Here is a 22,618-nt window from a genome sequence, read left to right on the forward strand (position 1 = left end):
CATTTTTTTTTTTTCAAATAAAGAATTGCTTGGAAAAAACATTGTTAATTTTAGTAGGATCATATTTCTCAAGTATAGGAATGGAAATACTGACTTGTTCTAGAATCAGTTTAAATCTTGGGGTGCTTGGTTGTCCATTATTTGACATGATAGAGTTTATACCTTCAACAAAATCTTCAAAGGATGTCTGTGTTTGAGAGCTTCAAAGATGATGAAAATTGCACAGCAAGTTTTTGTTTTTGTGGTTGGTTTTCACCAGTTACATCTAACTCTAGTTTTGAAAACACTTTTAAATTAAAAAAGCACTCATTACAAACTGGATTGCTTAGTATACTCTTTGCCTTTGTAGTTAGCATTTGGCTAGAGATTAGGAAGTACTCTGATCATTTCTGCAGAGAAAATCCTGAATCCATCCATACGAATGTGGTCCTGCATTCACAGAATCTACAATAAGCATCATTACCATAGTAAAGTATAGCCTATTACAATGTGCCTTAATTTAAAATTGTCATAAAGTAAATTCCATTCTCTCTTTGTACTTTCCATTTCAATCTGCTACCCTTACTACATCTGTAACCATAATCCTTCACTACTGAATTGGGGAGTTTTGTGCTAATTTTATAATGTTCTTAGAATAAAAGTGATTGGAAATGATGGAATGTTGATTTAGAGGAGACTTTAAAAATTACTTTATCTTTTAATTTTTAAACATATTTAGCTGTGAAAACCTTATTTTGTTTAAAGGTTTACTTGAAAACCGAACAGAAACTTGGAGCTGGGGATTTTGAAAATTACTGAGGAAACTGATGCTTTTTCTTTTTGCAAATGAAATTCTTAAATGCAGAAAGGTTAAATGATGGTGGTCTTTGGCTGTTTCCATTTTCTCACATTTAGCTTCCTCTTCCCAGACTTCTTTGGATTATGGTTCTGCTCTTTGTTAGGCTTTTGGGGAGTACATTGTTGGAACCTCCAGGAGCTGCTTTTTGGACTTGGAGGAGAAGATCTACTTTTTATTTTTAACTAGAGGCCCGGTGCACAAAAATTTGTGCACGGGGGATGGGGGGTCCCCTCAGCCCGGCCTGCCCCCCCTCACAGTCCGGGAGCCCTCACAGGATGTCCTACTGACGGCTTAGGCCCACTCCCCGGCCAAAGCTGCAGTCTGGCCTCCCTCTGCAGGTGGCAACCAGCCAATCAGGTATATAGATACTTTCTGGAGGCAGCACAGACTCCTTCCTTATTTCTTTCCTCTGTAGTTGGAGAACAGGAGACTAAAAGGTGGAGACAGAACTGTGGCCGGGCCTGGGGCTTTTGTAGGCAGCGGAAAGAGGGAGAGGGCTGGGGAAAGTCTAGACACATTTCCTTCAATTGTCCTCCCTTCCTCCGGACCCCTCCCTCCATTTTTTCCTTCTCATGGTGGACGTTCGGGCCTCGAATCGACCAGAGCCCAGTGACAGTGGGGTTCAGCCCCCTCACTTCTCAGCTGAATGTTCAGCTGCCTCACATTCCAAGCGGGGCTGTTTTCAAGTGACTAAAGCGCAGGGAATCCACAGCTCCCGGCCTCTCCCCTCGGTTTCCTCTTTGGGTCGGTTGCAAAGTTCACCGAGACACCGAAGCAGCTCTGCCCTGGTAGTTCTGCACTGGCCCCCACCCAGGCCCCACTGGGCACACTTCCTCGAGTCTCCGGGCTCACAGTCTGCTCTCGGGGAGGTCACCCAGAGCCCATTCCCCCAGACAGGTGGGGGAGGAGGGTTGGCTTGGAGAGCTGGAGGAAGATGGCAGAGTAACAGTTGGTATGAACCGGCGCCTGCTCAGCCAGACTTCCTAAGCTCCCCACCGGGCCCAGGCCGGGCCCCTTCCCTGTGCTGGGAGGACCCCAGCTGAGGTCTGCTCCCTGCACCCAGCGCCCTCCTCCCCATTCCACCGCCAGGGGCGGGAGCAGCTTGCCCGCAATGCTCTGGTCCCTGCCAGCCAGGCAGCAGCCAGGTGTGGCCTAGGGCGCCGGCAGCCGTGAGCCTCCTCCCTTTGTCTGAAGCGTGGGGCAGGCAGGGTCCGCTGCTGGCCGCGGAGTAGGTGTGGGGCCGGGGCGGGAAGGGCGCTCGGCAGTCTGTGCATGCCCACTCCAGCTCCAGGCCACCGGGCTCCCGCTGAGCAGTAGCGGCGGTGCAGCAGCCTGCAGCGAGGCCCTGTGCCCCTTGCAGCCACCCCTGGGCGCCGTGCATGGAGACGCCGCCTGCTGCTGAGCCACCGCCAGGCCCGCGACCGGCGGGGGCTGGGGTGGCCTCAGGCTCCTGCTGGCCCTGCCAAAGCTGGACTCAGGCTTGGATGGCTGCCCCCATTTCTGCCCACCAGTAGGGAGCAGCCTCTGCCTCCAAGGCAGCGTGGAGGCCTGTGCACACCTGCGCTGGGGGCAGAAGTCCCCGCCCCCGTCCCCGCCCACCAGCTCCTGCCAGGTCATGACTCGGACAAGTTAGCATATTACTTCTTTATATGTATAGACCAGTGATGGGCAACCTTTTGAGCTTGGTGTGTCAAACTTAGCCAAAAAACTGAGCATAACTCGGGTAGTGTGTCATTTTGAGGAAAAAACGTTATTTCGCAAATGTTTCATCCTCAGGAGCAGCAAATGTTTCATCCTCGGCATGCGCCGCCTCAGCGGCTGCGTGTCATCAGAAATGGCTACGCGTGTCAGTGCTGACACGCATGTCATAGGTTTGCCATCACTGGTATAGATGATAGCTGAGCTTTCTCTTTTGTTCCCTTCTGTTATTTCTTAGCTTTTTTTTTTTTAAATATATTTTATTGATTTTTTACAGAGAGGAAGAGAGAGGGATAGAGAGTTAGGAACATCGATCAGCTGCCTCTTGCACACCCCCTACTGGGGATGTGCCCGCAACCAAGGTACATGCCCTTGACCGGAATCGAACCCGGGACCCTTGAGTCTGCAGGCCGACGCTCTATCCACTGAGCCAAACCGGTTTCGGCATTTCTTAGCTTTTTGAAAAAAGAATTTAATAAGCATTTTATTGAGAACCCGCCATGTGCTGGACATAGGATGAACGAGAAACATCCCAGTTCCCATGGAACTCAAGGTCCTGGCCATGCAGGTCAGGACAGAGGGCTCAGGTGTCAACTAGTTTCCTTTCCTTTTCTTGGCTCCAGGTCAGGAAGGAGAAGGGTGGGGACAACTTGGTTCCTTTCTGCAGTCTTCCTTACCTCCTTTTTCTGTTCCTAACCTCCAGTTTCCTCTTCTACTTAGCTGCTCATGAAAGACTATAGCCAAAAATCTGGGGGTTGAATAAAAAGTAGACTAGTATCCAGCATAAAGGGCAGGGCCCCTGAGGATGAATGAGGCCATACATAATACTTGTTGAAACATTTGAGAGTTTGTCCTCTGTGGTCAGGAGCATAATAACTGAACTCGGTAGGTAGTGTCATATAGTTATTTCTTGGTTGCATGGAACAGATGATAATTATTAATATTACTAACTCATGAGAATAGCTTTTTCCCCCCTTGGGATTAGGAGAAGGTGACAAGAGAACCAACATTTATGGGGCATTTACTTATGTACTAGGCACTGCCAGATGCCTTTTCAAACATTTAAATTTTGTTTATTTGTAACTGTTAGTGGTGATTGATGGACCTCGATTCTTGAGTCTGGCAAAGAATTCAGAGCCAAGAACTCCAGCATAAGAGGAAATTTATTTAGCATGCAAAATGAAAGTACACTCAAAGAAAAGATTCGATCGGGCTGCTCAGAGAGCTTCCTTGGCCTTTTAGAGAGAAAGTCACAGAGGAAGAAGAAGTGAGCTAACTGGGCTGCTTGGACTCAGGAAACAAGTAACAGAGGCAGCAGAAGGGCCTTTAGAACTTAGAAGAAAGCAAAGATGCATACCTGCACCTGAAAAAGGAAGGTGTAGAGAGGTGCTGGGCTCTTTGCCTTATGGGTTTTTATCTGTTTTCTAAAGGTAGGAATTTAGGGGAAATCTCAGGGAAAGATTTCAATAGACTATTCATCACTGTTCTAAGTGTGTCCTTTAATATACTGATTCATCAGAATGAGCTAGAACAAGCATGCCAAACTCACAGTCCACACGAATATTTTTGTGGCCCAGCCAATATAACAGTATGTAAGAAACGTCTTAATAAAAATTTCATCACTTAATTTTTACAATATTCTGTTATACGTAACTAGCGTTCCCGTTGCAGGAAAAATCCTGCAATAGGGTTTCCTGCTGCACTCTACCCCGCCCTGCCTGCTCTCCTCCCTTCTCCCCCGCCCCGCCTTCTCCGCCAGCCCGCCCGCTCTCCTTCCTTCGCCCCCGGCCCCGCCTCCGCTCCTCCCTTCTCCCCCACCCCGCCTTCTCCGCCAGCCTGCCTGCTTTTCTCCCTTCTCCCCCGCCCCGCCTTCTCCGCCAGCCCACCTGGTTTTCTCCCTTCTCCTCCGGCCCCGCCTCCGCTCCTCCCTTCTCCCCCCGGCTTGCTTGCTTCTCCGCAGCTTTGCTCCCTTCTGCAGCTCTTGGCTTCTTTCTACGCTGTCTTGATATACAGATTAGCCGCCACCTTTGTTGGGGTAATTTGCATACTCGTCCTGATTGGTTGGTGGGCGTGGCTTGGTTGGTGGGCGTGGCTTGGTGTAGCGAAGGTGCGGTCAATTTGCATATTTGTCTATTATTAAGTAGGATTATTAATAAGGAACTACAATGTTCACTAATGACTTATTACTATAATCGTGTTGCATTCATTCCCCTTACGTGCCTTACGGGAGCAGGCACACCATTTCTCTCCACTAATGCTAGCAGCGAATATTTTAGCAGCTGATTGCCATGTTATTGGTCTTGGACTGCCTTGTTTGGTGTGCTCAAACAAGGAAATATTTCACTTTCGGAGAACAAGAAAAATAGGTTTATTTCTGTTACGCTTATTAATTTGTGCAGTTATTCAGTATCTGGTAAGTTAATGTTCAAGAAAAAATATTAGTTTTTATTAAAATGTTCTATAATTTTGTTAACAATTACTCATTTATTTCAGCCCTTTGTATTCAGCATGTCTCTATCAAAATAAACCTACGTTTCTATGAAAATTGAAGATTTGTTGTTTTGCAGCCCACATAAACTTAAACCTTGTTTATTTGACCCATGTAAGCCTTTGAGTTTGATATGCTTGAGCTAGAAGGTCAGAGTCATAGTCTCTACTGATTGGTCAGCGCTAGGATAGAGGGTCATTGGTCATTGCATCTGGTCCTGATGTCAGCCAGGACCTCGCTTCCTCTGGTTTTGCTGCTTTTCTGGGCCTGGAGCTGAAGCACAACTGAGGCCTAGATGTTATCTCTAGTTTGACCAAAGCTCTGTTTCATCTCTGTGGTCAACAGACCCATGGCTTTGTTCCTGAGATTATTTGATGCTGATCAGTACCTCATTGTCCTAAGGACTTAATGCTTAAGGAATGGTCGTGCAAGGGAGAAGGAGGCAGGTTAGGGTTAGGGTATTTTGGATAATAGCATCTTTTATGAGGGAGGGAGGGGGGGAGAGAGAGAGAGAGAGAGGGAGAGAGAGAGAGAGAGAGAGAGAGAGAGAGAGAGAGGGACTTTATACTCATTTGAGGGGAAACATTTTCAGTTTGAATTCTTACAGTAGGTGGTAAACGTCTGGGCTTACTGATAGTTTTGAAGTTTTGTGACAAGATGTGAGCTGGCAGGGATGGAGAGTAGGGCTTGCAACATTCCCATGAGGACTGCTTTGATCAGTGGGCCTTGAAGTTGCTATAGAAATTGAATTTGATATTGTTATAAAACAGTTATTGGTAGCCTAATTTAGAAATGAATTGTGTTTGTAAACTAATGGTTGTGTCAGGATTCTATATAATAAAAGAGTAATATGCAAATTAACCGTCACTCTGCGACAAAATGGCGGCCACAAGATGGTGGCACCCAGTCCCCTCAGCCCCACCCCTGGAGTGTTTGGGCCTGTCGGCTCAGCCAGGGGTCCTGGAGACCAAGCAGAGAGGTGGAATCCACCCACTCTGGTAGCGGTTCAAGCCTCGCCACTCAGCCGCTGCTGCTGGAGTGTTTGGGCCAGAGGTCCCGTGGGATCCGCCCACTCCGGTAGCGGATCTTGCCTCGCTGCTCTGCCTCCTCTGGAGTGTCTGGGGCTGAGCAGGGAGGCTGGATTGTTTGGGCCTATGGCCCTGCCAGGGGTCACAGGGACCAAGGGGAGAGGCAGGATCTGCCCACTCCAGCGGTGGATCCAGCCTCACCGCTCCCCAGCCTCTGGAAGTGTCTGGGCCTGTCAGCCCCTCCATGAGGGTGGATACTGTGTCCAGGGGGCACACGCAAGTGGGTGGAGAGTTGACTCTGAGAGTTGACTCTGGGTCTTTTGGTGCAGGGGGACTTGTTGCTGTGTCCCAGTTTGTGCTGGCCCAGACTGTGACAGCAGGGAGAAGGAAGTCCCACCCCCACCGAATCAGCCAGAATCAGCCATTGGTCAGACAGCTCTCAGTGGCCTGACAGCCATCTGACAGCAGGGAGGAGGAAGTCCCACCCCTAGAGGATCAGCGATTGGTCAGACAACTCTCTGCCACCTGACAACCAGGACTCTCATTCACCTGACAGGGAGGCGGGACTATGTCTAAACATCTACTATTGATACAAGGTAGCTCTGCAGCCAAAAGAAGCCGGCGTTATCTACAGAAAATGTCTGAAGACCAACGTGCATCTGATCTTGAAGGCAGGTAGGCGAGCAGTTGGGAGCCAGCAGTCCTGGATTGTGAGAGGGATGTCCGACTGCCCGTTTAGGCCCGATCCCGTGTCCGGGCCTAAATGGGCAGTTGGACATCCCTCGAGGGGTCCCAGATTGGAGAGGGTGCAGGCTGAGCTGAGGGACAACCCCCCCCCACCCCACCCCGTGCATGAATTTCGTGCACCGGGTCTCTAGTTTTATATAAAAATAAAACACAGTGCTGGATGGCTGCAAGTTATCAGAGGAAATACCTTGTTTTGGTAGAACTTGACCACCAACTCATGAGTTCCCTTTAATGTATGTACTAATTTTTAGGCTTGCCCCATCCAGAAGTTGAGGATGTGTTGTCTAACAAAGGTCTGGGCTTCCCAGGTTCAGGAATGTACCTCTGTCAGGAGACTGCAGGGGTGGGCTTCTGCACACTAAAAGCGGTGTTAATCACACGCCAGTGTCCTTGAGGAGGCAAAATGTGTGTGCTGTTATATATATGACTAGTCGAAATTGCATGAGACCTAGACACGCGGGAAATCGTGCAAGACTCGGGACCCCAGACCCCGCCACGCCACAGGACTTTCTCAAGTCCTGCTGCACTGTGAGACCCAGAGTCAAGTCCCGCTGTGCTGCGGGACCCAGAGTCAAGTCCCCACCCACCGCATGGGCCTCGCTGCTCACGCAGCCTCCTGGTGACTGGTCTTTGGTTGTTATGGCGTTAGGGCCACTGGGTTTTTATAATATAGATAGAGTTTTGTGCTAATCAGTTTTTTAACATTGTTTTTGAGAAGTAACCATGTTTTTGTATGTAAATCCAGTTTATTTATTCTGACTACTATATAATAGGTGTACCGGTTAATGCAGATTTTTTTCAATAGATGGCGTTACACATATATTGATATATATGCGATTTGATATTATGCTCTTTTGTTGTATTGCCAACAAGCTTTAAAACTTCATATGTCAAATTTGCTGAAGGTGTTAACATCATAGATATTTTTACACTTAAAAATGTCGAATTTCATGCCAAAAACATTTGCGGGAAGTTATAATTCATTACTTTATTTTGAAGAAAAGTGCTGCTGAATACTTCGGGAAGTTTAATGGTGAACATGCTCCATCTCAAGATACTTGTGAACGCTGGTTTAAGTGCTTTAAAAATGATGATTTCGATGTGAAAGACAAAGAACGTCCAGGTCAATCGAAAAATTTTAAGACCAACAATTACAAGCATTATTTGATGAAGATGCCTGTGAAACTCACAAACAACTTGCAGAAAGATTCAACGTTGCTCAGCAAACAATTTCCGATCGTTTACAAGCAATGGGAAAGATTGTAAAGGAAGGAAAATGGGTGCCACATCAATTGAACAAAAGACAAATGGAAAACCGAAAAGTCATCAGTAAAATGTTGCTTCAGTGGCACGAAAGAAAGTCTTTTTTTGCATCGAATTGTGACTGGCGATGAAAAGTGGATTTATTTTGAGAATCCCAAATGCACAAAATCATGCTTTGATCAAGGTCAACCATCAACATCTACTGCAAGGCCAAATCACTTCGGAAAGAAGACAATGCTCTGTGTTTGGTGGGATCAGGAAGGTGTGTATTATGACCTTCTAAAACCAGGTGAAACTATTAATACTGATCCCTACTGACAACAAATAATCAATTTGAACCACGCTTTGATTGTGAACGACCAGAATGGGCCAGAAGACATGGCAAAGTAATTTTGCTTCATGACGACGCACCATCACACACTTCAAAACCAGTTAAAGACACGTTAAAAGATCTTGCCTGGGAAGTATTAACCCACCCGCTGTATTCACCAGACCTTGCTCCTTCAGATTACCACTTGTTCGGATCAGTGGCACACGCACTTTCTGAGCAGCACTTCAAAACGTACGAAGAAGTGGAAAATTGGGTCTCTGAATGGTTTGCCTCAAAACAAGAAAAGTTCTATTGGGACGGTATCCACAAATTACCTGAAAGATGGGGAAATGTGTAGCTAGTGATGGACATTACTTTGAATAAAAGCACTTTTGATGTTTCTCTTGAAATTATCGTGTTTTTATTACAGAATCTGTCATTATTAACTGATACACCTAGTAATATGCTATTATATTTTTATAAATCTGTTCATTTAAAAATATATATTCTTATTGATTTTTTTTTAAGAGAGAGAGGAAGGGAGACAGAGAAACATCAATTGGCTGCCCCCTGTACTCCCCCCTATTGGGGTTGAGCCTGCAACCTGGGCATGCTCTCTGTCTGGGAATCGAACCGGCGACCTCCTGGTTCCTGGGTCAACTCAACTGCTGAGCCACACTGGCTGGGCTATGCTATAATATTTTATAGACCCTGTAGATTGCTGTCAGCTATGCAATCATCAATGATACTTCAGTAAACATTCTTTTCCCCTTTAGTTCTATGTGAGAATTTCTTAGTTATATACACCTCTGAAGAATTGTTAGGCCACTGAATATATGCATTTTAATTTCATAAAATTTCAGCTCTGTGAGATGGCTGCTATCAGATTACAAACTCCCTTTAGAATGCACGATACAGCAAGGGCTTTAATTCATTACTTAGATAAAAGGAACAAGTTAGGAATATAATTCCTTGATCTAGGCTTTGGTTATATGACAAAATTTCTTCAAACTAGTTTTTAGTAATAATATTAAAAGCCTTTATTATTCATTATCCTTTTTTTTCCCCCAGTAATATTAGGTAGTTATAAGGAGCATAGTTATTTAAAGGATGTCTTCATAATGCCTACATTAATTGTGATTTTTTATTTTTGTTTTTCGTTTTGTAGGGCGCCAATGCCTCGGCATTAGAGAAAGAGATTGGTCCAGAACAGTTTCCAGTCAATGAGCACTATTTTGGATTAGTCAATGTAAGTATTCATTGATGTTTAGCCTTCAGAATTATGTTTGGAAGTAGTTTTTAAAAATGATGAATGCATTTCATAATTTATTAAAGAAAACATGTTCATTTATATCAGTAGACTTAATGCCAAGAAACTTGATTTGGAATTTACCTTTAATGTAAGGGAACAAAGTTATCTGATGACTTAAGTGTCTTAGAGATAGAATAGTTTCTACTTATAAGCCTGATGTTTCCTATTTTGTGTCAAAATTTTCTCATAACCAAAATTTCATATGGTTTAGACCAAATGATCTCTTGATTCTTTCAGATCTATTTAAATGTCTACATATAAGTGGTCCAAATAGTTTAGTCAGTTCCTCCATGTGTTGAGATAGGGTCTTTGTCATTTTACCTCTGACATTGTTCTACTAGTATAAATATAAAAGTACAAAGTATAGGGGAAAAATACACCCTCAATCCTTGTGGAGGTAATTCTAGTAATTATATATTATTGAAATTTTGCAAGAACCTGCTTTAGAATTTTTAACTCTTCTGCAACATCAGAAAACACCACAAATCTGTATTATATAATTGCTGTGGTAATCAATATACTATTATACTATACTGTTAGGTGGATCCATGTTGAGTATTTAAAAATATGCTACATATGATGTTATAGGTAATTAAGTTAAATTGAACAAAATTGGTGTGTCGCTAAATACTAGTATGTAATTATGATGTATGAGATAGATTTCTTGTGTGATTTGGGAAAAGCAGTTGGAGTGACATGTATACCCTCCCCTGCTCTGGGAATCACGTCTACAAGTGTAAAGCTTGTCACAAAGAATAGGCAGTCTCCACCCTCTAGCCCCTCTGCAGCGAAGACTGCTTATTACTCCTCAGACTATTTTTTTTCTGGAATTTATCCTTAGATTATTAAAGTGCTTATACTTCTACTTTTAAAATTATGCTATTTAAAAAAAAACTAATCTATTGACTTCCTGTTAGGACAGATAAGAAATTTAGTTCTTCTACTACCATCCCCTGCTATTCTCCCAACATGGAATTAATCATTGCTTTATTTTTCTATTTCCTTAATTTCCATTTACTCTTCCAGTTAATCTTCATCAGAATTTTTAAAAAAAAAGGTTTTCTCAATATCAATTTTCACTGAACATGTCCATTAGGCAAATTCTCCCTTCCCTGGAGCCTTCTGTCCTTTTGTGCAGCCATTGCCTGCCCTTCCTTTTCCACCACTTGGACATTCCCTTCACGTTTTGTCTTTTCTAGATCCTGTTTTCTTTTCCAGTTTTCTCCCTGGCTTTGTGGAACACATTTTACAGTAGCTTCTTTAGGAAGTGTACATGGGAGATAAACTTTGAGATCTTGTGTATGTAAATTTTTAAAAAATATATATTTTTATTGATTTCAGAGAGGAAGGGCGAGGGAAAGAGAGAAAATTCAATGATGAGAAAGAATCATTAATCGGCTGCCTCCTTCATGCTCTACACTGGGATCGAGCCTGCAACCCGGGCATGTACCCTGACAGGGAATCGAACCTTGACCTCCTGTTTCATAGGTCAGCATTCAACCACTGAGCCATGCCAGCTGGGCTAAAAACATTTTTGTTATTTTAACAGCTACATGTAGATTTAGGTTATAACCTTCCTGAGGAATTTTTAAAGGCCTTATTCTATTATTTTCTGACTTCTGTTGAGAGGGCTGATGCCATTCTGGTTCTTGATCTCTTCTGTATGTGGCTATCTCCCCATTTAAAAAATTGGGTCTGTGGCATTTAGGATGCTCTGTATCTACCGTTCACAATGTTCTGAGTTTTCATGTGTCTTGATCTCCTCCCTCCCATTATTTCATTGGGCATTTATGTGCCTGTTCAGACTGATGATTTCTTTTCCTTAGTTCTGGAACATTTCTGATACTATTATTTGAATAATTTCTTTTCAATTAATATAATTTCTCTGTTCTGTCTTTTTTTATAATACTGTTAGATGCATATTGAAACACTTAGACTGATTCTCTATATTTCCTTCCCTACCCCCCCCCATTTTTTTTAAATTTCTTTATTGATTAAGGTGTCACATATTTGTCCTCATCCCCCCATTCCCATCCCACACCCCTCCCCACGGATGCCCCCACCCCCCTGTTGTCCTTAACCATTGGTTAGGCTCGTATGCATGCACACAAGTCCTTTGGTTGATCTCTCCCCCCTACCCCCACCTTCCCCTACCCTCCCTCTGAGGCCCGACAGTCCGATTGATGCCTCCTTGTTTCTGAGTCTGTTCTTGTTCATCAGTCTATGTTGTTCATCATTTCCCCTAGATGAGTGAGATCATGTGTTACTAGAAATACACTTATAAGAACCGAATGTGAGACGAGCAATAATAGTTATGCTGACAGGCAAATGAATCAGTCTGTAGTGAGTTTCTTTCTGGACCAACAGTTCTTTTGAGACCCAATTTCAATGTCCACCAGTTCCTTATGTGTACATGTCGGCACTGACTTTTCAGCTCTGGATGGTGGACAAATGGTGGTAATGCAGGTCCGACTCCCTCTGGTTTGGTCTCGCCCGGACCCAGGGGCATGGCTTCACCTGGACTCAGGGGCACGTGGCCTCACCCGGACCCAGGGGCGCACGGCCTCGCCCGGACTCGGGACCCAGCCTAACCTGGACCCAGGGGCGTGCGGCCTCACCCGGATCCAGGGGTGCGCGGCTTCACCCGGACCTGGAATTCAGCCTCACCCTGACCCGGGTCCCAGCCTCACCCGGACCTGGGACCCAGTGGGGCTTCGTCTTCTTGATCCCAATTCCTGTCGGTCAATTCCCTCTCAGCAATTCCTTCGGCCATTTTCTCAAAGCTCCAGGGCGGCTGCCGCGGAATTCGTTGGGCGGCGGGCTCAGCGAAGCTCCGGTGTGACCGGTGCGTGGTGGCGGGCTGTTCCGGGGTCACTGCGTCGGCACTCAGGTCTGCAGCGGTGGCCGGTCGCTGGGCGTGCGCACCTGGCCGCTTCCGGGGCGCTGAGATTCTCGAAGGACTCGGGGGTCAGCAAGCGCGGGGTCTCCCACCCCATGTCTCCCAGGGGCTCGTCTGTCCGTGCTCGGCAGCGAGTGGAGCCGTCCCCTCGGCCGGAGACCGCCGGGGGAACTGCGCCGAGCACGTTCCAGGCCGCCATTGTGTCGCCAGAGCCGTAGTTCTTAAAGTGTGGTCTTTGGCTCACCAGCATCAGCATCATCCCGCATACCCCTTTCTTTTATTCTAGTTGTAGAGCATCTGCTCAGCCAGCCCTCCGGTGGTTCTGGATGGTGTCTGCTCTGTTTTCCCGTCGTAGTTTCAAAATTGTTGTGGTAGGCAACGATCAGGCGTCTGCCCTATGCCTCCATCTTGGTCCTCCTTTGTGTAGTTAAGTCTTGATTGTTGTTGGTGTCACTGGGAGGAATTGTCCTCCAGGCCAATTGGCTGTGAGGACCCTCTTTGTCTATAAAGGAAGAGTTGCTGTGCAGGAGACATGTTTATGGGCCAGGACTTGTTGCAGCAAGGCTTTGGCGCTCACTGAATCTGCCTCTTGAATGTATCCCTTATGCGAGTGGTTGAAATCTGGCGTCGTCTCACACCGACCACTAGATGCCCTCGTTTCTGGGTCTCCAATGGGGTGCAGGTCAGCTACTGTCTGAGGCCACTTAGCAGGAGTTACAGCAAAAACTGCAGTTTTCTCCTCCTGCTTGAGTGGTTTTGGAGCAGTCTGACTGGAACTACAGTTTATTTGGTTAAGCTGCCACAGGGCAGGCCATTTATATGCAAAAGCTGCTGTTTGGAGCCTGGGCGGGTTTGTAGAATGTGCGGGGCAGGTCTCAGGGTGGGGCGGGGTCTCAGGGCGTCACTAGGCTAGGGCGTGGCAAACCGCAATGGCTGCAAGTCTGCTTTTTCTGCCCTTCTGCGCTTCCAAGTCCCTGCGTCCCGCGCTCCAGCGCAGTAAACACTGATTGCTGGGCGCACCTCTGCAAGAAAGTCACTCTCGCCTTCTGACACGATGGCCGAGAGTCCAGCTTCTCCCCACAGGTGTCTGGGTCCCCCGTGCCTCCCCAGAAACTGGATTTCAGAGTGATTGGGAGCTTGTCTCCCTTCGGGTTGGAAAAAAAGCTGCGCGTCCCTTCCCCCGCCATCAGCCCGATTCACGTGCCTCCGCACCTCAGCCCCTCCGCGTTTGCTCTTTCCTCTTCCCTCTTAGTTGTAAATCTGCCATTCAGCCAGCTCTTCTGTGGTTCTGGGTGGCAGATGCTCTGTCCTCTAGTTGTATTTTTGAAGTTGCTGTGAGCAGTGCAGTTCATTTGTTTAACTTTGCCGCCATCTTGGTTCTCTCCCCCTACCCCCCATTTTTGATCATGTGCCTTTTTAATTCTGCATTTTAGACGATTTCTTTGACTTTTTTTTCTCAACTCATTACACTTTTTATTTCTTAGAATGTTACTTTTGTTTTTGTTTTTATCTTATTTCACAAAGGCAGTATTTTCTGTTATTTTTCTCAGGTTAGTATTTATAGTTTTTATTGTTGCTGAAGTTTTCTTATACTTACTGGATTGTTTCTGAGTTGTCTAGTGATCAAAAGCCTCATTTCAATTCTGGGGATGGCAGAACCCCAATTTCTTTGGTGACTCACCTTTATTTGGTTCAGACTCCAATATTAATATGTGTATTGAATTGTAGTAAAGTTGTGCCCATTGATAGTCTCCCAAAAGACCCATTTTTTGAAGAACAATCATCTCTATAATAAAGAGCCAGGGTGTAACGACCAATCGTGACCAAAGGCTGACCATCCTGAAGTCAGCGCTGGGTTGCCATGGCGACCCAGCACTAACTACTGCAGCTGCAGGCCCGGTGACCCAGCAGTGATGCTGAGGGGGCTTTGAATCAGGTCCGGAAAGAGACCTGAAGAGAGAAGCTGGGGCAGATCTGTAGCATCTGTGGCAGCTTTTGACCAGCACTTGCCTCTCTCTTTCCCTCTGAGCCTGGCCAGCAGCCCTGCCTCCATTTCTCTTCAAGCCTCCACCAGGGCTGCTGATCAGCCCTGCCTTTCTGAACAGGCCCTGTTGATAGGCCCAGAGACACTGACTGGCATAGAAACTGACCAATCAGAACCAAATCTGGGTCAACTGTAAGGAGCCAATAGCTGCCTAAGAGGTGGAGCTTTTGACACTGACTGGCATAGAAACTGACCAATTAGAACCAAATTGGCCAGCAGAGGAGGGCAGTTGGGGGCGAGATCAGGCTGGCAGGGGAGGGCAGTTGGGGGCAATCAGGCTGGCAAGGGGAGGGTAGTTAGGGAGGAGATCAGGCTGGCAGGGGAGGGCAGTTGGGGGCAACCAGGCCGGCAAGGGGAGGGCAGTTGGGGGCGAGATCAGACCAGCAGGGGAGGGCCGTTGGGGACAAAATCAGGTTGGCAGGGGAGGGCCGTTGGGGGCAAGATCAGGCTGGCAGGGGAGGGTCTTTGGGGGTGAGATCAGGCCGGCAGGGGAGGGCAGTTGGGGGCAACCAGGCTGGCAAGGGAGGGCAGTTAGGGGTGATTAGGCAGGCAGAGGCAGTTAGGGGCAATCAGGCAGGCAGGCAGGTGAGCGGTTAGGAGCCAGAGGTCCCAGATTGCAAGAGGGATGTCCGACTGCCGGTTTAGGCCCGATCGGCAGTCGGACATCCCCCAAGGGGTCCCCTATTGGAGAGGGTGCAGGCTGGGCTGAGGGAACCGCCCCCTCCGTGCACGAATTTTGTGACCGGGCCACTAGTCATAATAACAAAAGGCCAAGAGGTGTCACGACCAAACGACCAGTTGCCATGAGGTGGCATTGACCACTTCTCGGTCCCTCCCTTCCCCGCCTCCCGGCCCACGAGCGGGAGTGGGGACTGGTGAGCAGGCTGAACTCCTGACCTCTTTGTCCCTCCACTTAGTCCACAGGCTCCTATGGATCAGTGATGGCGAACGGGGGAATCGGGTTGGGTGGCGGGAGGACCAGGTGGCTGTCAGGCGGTTGGGATCATCAGCTCATCCCTGGCTGCTCGGGGGCTCAGGCCTGCGGGAAAGCGGGCACCGGCAACTTCACCTCCATGTGCGTGCGCCGGGCCAGCCACTGATGGAATGCGCTGCCAGCTCGGGGCTGCTCACGCCGGGTCGGGTAGGTTGTGGGCACGCCCCACAGCCTCCATCAGCACCTCAAGCCCCAGCAGCAGCAGCAGTGGTGGCGGCAGCGGCATCCACATGAGTGGCCCCAAGCAGGCAGCGTGTTCCATCAGCAGCCGGCCCAGCGCACGGGCATGGAGGTGAAGTCTCCAGCACCTGCTTTCCCACAGGCCTGAGCCCCTGAGCAGCCGGGGGTGAGCTGGTGATCCCAGAGGCCTGACAGCCTGGCAGTGGAGGTGGCGTTCGGCCTGGGGACTGGCGAACAGGCAGAAGATAGCCCTGATCACAGGAGGCTAGGCCTAGGGACCCTACCTGCACGATTTAATTGTGCGCTGGGCCTCTAGTAGTAGTATATATTGAAAGTTGTTTTGCCTTTAACCTTTGCCAGTATAAATACAGGCTGGGCCCAGCCAGTGTGGCTCAGTGGTTGAGCGTTGTTGGTTCGATTCCTGGTCAGGGGACAGTCAATTGATGTTGACATTTCTCTCTCATTGATCTTTCTCCCTTTCTTTCTAAAATCAATAATAATAAAAATACAAAAAAAAAAAAAAACCACAACAGTTAAATATTGGCTGGGGCAAAAGTAAGTTTATAGTTGTTTGTATGGAAAAAAATACAATAAATAATAATACAGAATACACTCTGTGTTTTGTATACTGATAACTGTAAACCTACTTTTACCCCATCATGTATTTCAACTTTGTGTCTATTTTTAAAAAATTATTTTAAGTGGATTTCAGAGAGGGAGAGAAAGAAACATCAATGACAAGAGAGAATCATTGATCAGTTGCCTTTGCCTCCTGCACACCTCCTACTGAAGATTGAGCCCACAACCTGGGCATGTACCCTCACCAGGAATCGAACTGTGATCTCCTGGTTCATAGGTCGATGCTCAACCACTGAGCTACAATGGCCAGGCAACTTTTTATCTACTATTACCACCAACTTTGTGTCTAACTTTTTTTACAGATAGCCTCAAAACAAGTAACACAACATCCTAGATAAAATGAGTATTAAAATTCTATAATGTTTTTTCTGTTTTTTTTTAAAATTGTTTGTTTTGTGTGTGGGGTTTTTTGTTGTTGTTAATCCTCACCTGAGGATATTTTTTCCATTGCTTTTCAGAGAGAGTGAAAGAGAGGGAGGTAGAGAAAGAGAGAGCTAGAGAGAGAGAGAAACATTGATATGAGAGAGACACATCAACTGCTTGCCTCCAGCACAAGCCCTGTTTGGGATTATGAACAAACCGCAACCCAGGTACATGCCCTGACCAGGAATCGAATCATGACCCTTCAGTGCGTGGACTGATGATCTATCCACTGACCCACACTGGCCAAGGCTCTGCTGTTGTTTTTAATTTAATTCGATAACAGTATCAAAATTTCACTGTCGACCGTGTACAAAATGGGTTTCTAAGAAGGTACCACTTTTTTATTTTTTTTACATGGTACAGCCACTTTATTTTTATTTATTTACTTTAAATCCTCACCTGAAGATATTTTTCCATTGAATTTTAGAAAGAGTGGCAGAGACAGAGAAAGACAGAGAGAAATATCAATGCGAGAGAAACTTGGTTGCCTCCTGCACGCATCCCGACCAGGGCCCAAGCTGGGGAGGAGCCTGCAACCAAGGTACGTACCCTTGACCGGAATCGAACCTGGGACCCTTCAGTCTGCAGGCCAACGCTCTCTCCACTGAGCCAAACCGGCTAGGGCAGAAGGTTCCATTTTTATTACTCCCTGTGGATCAATCTGAATGCAAAAGATAGTGTTTGTGTTTTTCCCTAAGCTGAGTAATTGAAATTCAATGAAATCAAGAGAAGAAGAATGGCCTGGCCGGTGTTGCTCAGTGGTTGAGCATCAACCTATGAACTAGGGGGTCAGGGCACATGCCTAGGTTGCGGGCTCGATCCCCAGTAAGGGGCGTTCAGGAGGCAGCCAATGGATGATTCTCATCATTGATGTTTCTGTCTCGTTCTCCCTCTTCCTTTCTCTCTGAAATCAATAAAAATATATTTTAAAAATGAGAGAGAAACAGAAGGGAGTGAAGTTAGTAAGAGACCATCAGAGGAAGCTTTGTCTTTATCCCCTCCACAGATTCATTTAATGAGTAGAAGTATAGTTTCTGATCTTTATTCCTAGTTATGATAAAGAATTGAGATACCACAGGTAGCCAGCGCTCTGGCTATGAAAGATTGATGAACACCTTGAATTATACTCAGAAATAAATTGGTGGTAAGAGTAGATGCATCAGAACCGGTATAATGATTAACTTTTCTGTGATTTGTACTTCAGGCTACTTGGCAATTGTGTTTTCTACTTTTAACCTTTTTCTGTAAGCCCTTAAATTACTACTTCTGTTTCTTTCTTGCTCCCCTCTCCGTTTTTTATTTGTAGAGTTATACTATAGGAGTTTCTTAAAAATTAAGGTTAGAATTTTGGGTCAGGGGAGGGTGTCTTAGTTAATTCACAGATTGACATTTCAGTTTTTTTTAAATTTCCTGTCCCTGGAAACTTTCTTTTGCTGAAAAATATCTTACTTGCATGCCAGCTATTTATACAGTAAGCTAATTCTTTGAAAATAAGTTGTTTTATTCTGATAAACCAGATTGCCTTCTTCCCTGTTTCTTGTAGCTGATGAGTACTTAGAGTTGATAGTAGAGTGCATTTGCTACTTTTTGTACAGTTGATACATTTTTAATAGCCTATTTGCATTATTTTATTGTATAGTTCTATATTAATTTTCTAATACAATAATCCCTAAACATAAGAGGTTGAGCTCAATAAATCTATTTGTGAGGCTACCATGGGATGTGTTTCCCTCTCATATCTTTGTTATAAAATTACTAGAGGCCTGGTGCACGACATTTGTGCACTGGAGGTGGGGTCCCTCAGCCCGGTCTATGCCTTCTCGCAGTCCAGGACCCCTTGGGGGTCCTTAGTGCTGCCGCAGAGGCGGGAGAGGCTCCTGCCACTGCCACTGTGCTTGCCAGCCGTGAGCCTGGCTTCTGGTTGAGTGGCGCTCCCCCTGTGGGAGCTCACTGACCACCAGGGGGCAGCTCCTATGTTGAGCGTCTGCCCCCTGATGGTCAGTGCGTGTCATAGCAACTGGTCGTTCCACCGTTCGGTAGATTTGCATATTAACCTTTTATTATATAGAATAATTGTGTTCCTAGACTATCTTATAAAAGGCTAATTAGCCTGAATTGCTAGTAGTCATTAGTTGGAATTCTGGATCCAGAGAACAGGGGCCATTATGGATGAGAGAGAGAAATAAATGAAACTTTCTATTTGTGGGTTATGAAGTTGATAAGGCAAATGTCTCTTAGTTCTGTTTTCTTTTGCATCAATTTGATGGCCATTGGCTAATTGAGTTTTACATTATCCGAAATCACCGAGAACATCCACATCAGACCTGACAACTCTGGTCCAGATTCTCTGGCTAGATTGGATCAAGTGCCCCACACTGTCAAGTGATTGATAGACAGCCCTACAGAATTTTCCTAGAGAAGTCAGTTCGTAAAAGGAAGCTTGGGGCAGTAGAGAAGTGTGTGGTGTAGGTGACAGATGACCACTAGCATGTGGAAGGATTAGGTCCACTTGGCTGCAGTGAGGGCTTGGGTCAGGCAATGTGAAGTATAGTGGTACAGACAGGGCCACCTAAACAGAAACTGTGGTCCCAGGGAAGAGGGCCTTTCCTAGAGGGGGATGTTCACAGGACAGACACCAACACCAACCTCCAGCATGGGGCATAGTGGAGCATTTAAACATTTGTAAATGGTTGACATAATGTTAAAACCAGTAGTCTCTAAAAGTAATGTAAGATGATCTTAGGGAAATGGGAAGAAAATATTAGAATTTCTAAGCTTTATTTTTATTTAAAAATGAAACCTAGATTAAGCTTTACTAATTGTTAATAAATGGATGGTACTGGCATCCATGCCCTATCCCCATGTGAAATGGTGTGCTATTACCTCAAGTCCAGTAGTGCCAAAGAGATGATAGTATCACACTCTCTTATTCATGTACATGTACTAGAGGCTTGGTGCATGAAATTCGTGCACGGGGTGGGAGGTGTCCCTCAGCCCAGCCTGCACCCTCTCCAATCTGGGACCCCTTGAGGGATGTCCAACTGCCCTCTCACAATCCAGGACTGCTGGCTCCCAACTGCTCGCCTGCCTGCCTGCCTGCCTGATTGCCCCTAACTGCTTCTGCCTGCCAGCCTGATCATCCCCTAACCATTCCCCTGCCAGCCTGATTGCTCCTAACTGCCCTCCCCTGCTGGCCTGGTCCCCCGCAACTGCCCTCTCCTGCAGGCCTTGTCTCCCCCAACTGCCCTCCCCTGCAGGCCTTGTCCCTCCCAACAGCCTTCCCCTGCAGGCCTGGTCACCCTAACTGCCCTTCCCTGCCGGCCTGGTCGCCCCTAACTGTCTTCCCCTGCCGACCTGGTCATCCCTAACTGTCTTCCCCTGCCGGCCCGGTCGCCCCCAACTGCCCTCCCTTTCAGGCCTGGTCCCTTCCAACTGCCTCCCCTGAAGGCCTGGTCACCCCTAACTGCCCTCCCCTGCAGGCCTGGTTGCCCCCAACTGCCCTCCCCTGCTGGCCTGATCACTCACAACTGCCCTCCCCTGCAGGCCTGATTGCCCCTAACTGCCCTCCCCTGCTGGCCTGGTCCCCCGCAACTGCCCTCTCCTGCAGGCCTTTTCTCCCCCAACTGCCCTCCCCTGCAGGCCTGCTCCCTCCCAACAGCTCTCTCCTGCAGGCCTTGTCCCTCCCAACAGCCTTCCCCTGCAGGCCTGGTAACCCTAACTGCCCTTCCCTGCCGGCCTGGTCGCCCCTAACTGTCTTCCCCTGCCGACCTGGTCATCCCTAACTGTCTTCCCCTGCCGGCCCGGTTGCCCCTAACTGCCCTCCCCTATAGGCCTGGTCGCCCCCAACTGCCCTCCCCTGCAGGCCTGGTCGCTCCCAACTGCCTTCCCCTGCCGACCTGGTCGCCCCCAACTGCCCTCCCTTTCAGGCCTGGTCACCCCTAACTGCCCTCCCCTGCAGGCCTGGTTGCCCCCAACTGCCCTCCCCTGCTGGCCTGATCACCCACAACTGCCCTCCCCTGCAGGCCATCTTGTGGTGGCCATCTTGTGTCCACATGGGGGCATCCATCTTTGACCACATGGGGGCGGCCATCTTGTGTGTTGGAGTGATGGTCAATTTGCATATTCCCTCTTTATTAGATAGGATGCCATTGCAATGTATTATAACTTAAATATAGACTTAGAGATTATATGATTTAATTTCAGTTATTCTAATTCTTCAAAATGGCCAAATGGCTTTAAAAGGTTATTTCAAAAGTACCTGAATGATAAGGTGCTAGGAACTATCCTAAGTGCTTTGTGCAGATTATTTATTTAATTCTTTACAAGATTCTAAGAGGTGGGTGCTGTCATATACCCCATTGTTCAGGTGGAAAGCTGAGGAACAGAGCCGCTTAATTATTTTCCAAGGTCAAGTAGCAGAACCAGACTCAAACTTAGTTTGGCTTCATGCTTCAGGTATGCTTAGTTGCTTTACTGTGTTGCTCATGAGGCAGATAGTTATTGAATGAATTCAAACAAATTTGGCAGATAAGGATTTAAAATTTAACACTAATTTAGAGAGTAAGTGCCATCAAGGAAACTCTTTTCCATTTAGATCTGCATATGTATCTTTGTGAAGATACTTTTTTCAACTTTGATAGCCATTCAAACCACATATCCAAATAACTCACACTATCAAATCACTGTATTAAAATCTATAACTCACAATTTATAAAACAACCCCAAACAAACTCCAGTTTCATTGCTCTCACTTAAATATCAATAATTTTTAGTGGAAATAAAAAAAATTAGTATAAGTAAGACAAAAATTTCAAATGTTGACTTCATTTAAATCACATTTGTTATATTTTTAGTGTACGCAATGTGGTACATATAGAATTTATAAACTATGTATATATTAGGGATATATGCTTAAATGATCTTATTGATGTGGATATAATAAATATTTGTGGGGGGGCATTTTTTTAAGCTGTAGAGGAAAAGTCATTAGAGAAAGCAAGAATAGGTCATTGTGTTCAACATGAAGTTGAAAAAAAAAATCAGTGATCAGGTCCTGAGGAGAGTGGCAACTTTAAAAATTTGTTTCCCCTGATTTTAATTCTAGTCATATCTTTGATTGTCAGAACCAGCTGAAAAAACCACAGGGTAGATTTCAGCCCTAAAGATTGTCTTTTTTCAGAAATTGAGCGTTCAGAAACAAGAAGAATGGAGGAAGTCATCCCAAGCACTTTTTTGTATGAGGATTTACTTTAAGGGTATAACTTGAGGTTTTAGGAACTTGAATGAAAGTTACTATTAAAAATCAAACAATTGAAGAAGTTTCAAAGTTGTGAATAAGATGAAAAGTTAGCATATTCTGGAGAAATACTTCAGCCTTTAATATTCCTTTGGTGGGATTGATGAAGGTAAGTAAATGAAGACCACACTAGAAACCTCAAATAAGTGATTATAATGTTACCATTTGCTTTATATTCAGAAGATGAGCAAGGGGCTGACTTTCAACCCTCTGTACAAAATATAGATTTCCTCTAGTCCCTCAGCTTATCCCATTTACTTAGGATTTTTTATAAGTAGATCAAGCTTCATTATAAGATTTTCTAATATACTGTGAGATGCTATCTTTTGTTTTTATCTACTTCCTCTGTGGAAGTTGTCAGAGACCTTATTGCTTATTCTTAAATAAAAATATCCAAATTATGGAGATTATATCTTCAATTGACAGAGCCATAGTTTGTTGGTCATTAGAGTCTGGTCA

General features: G+C 46.0%; 1 protein-coding gene across 3 annotated transcripts in view; it reads left to right on the plus strand.

Annotated features, from left to right (window-relative positions):
- USP12 (ubiquitin specific peptidase 12) overlaps positions 1 to 22,618 on the plus strand; it is a 119,753-nt gene that overhangs the window by 51,266 nt on the left and 45,869 nt on the right. For 2 of the 3 annotated variants that reach the window (XM_054718744.1, XM_054718743.1), the window contains exon 2: positions 9,541 to 9,621. In XM_054718744.1, coding sequence (XP_054574719.1) covers positions 9,541 to 9,621 — 81 coding nt within the window. Of the gene's footprint in view, positions 1 to 9,540; positions 9,622 to 22,618 lie in introns of those variants that run through there. The other variant, XM_054718747.1, reaches the window with a different exon arrangement.

The sequence above is a fragment of the Eptesicus fuscus genome, chromosome 7, assembly GCF_027574615.1.
Source record: "Eptesicus fuscus isolate TK198812 chromosome 7, DD_ASM_mEF_20220401, whole genome shotgun sequence".
NCBI lineage: Eukaryota > Metazoa > Chordata > Mammalia > Chiroptera > Vespertilionidae > Eptesicus > Eptesicus fuscus.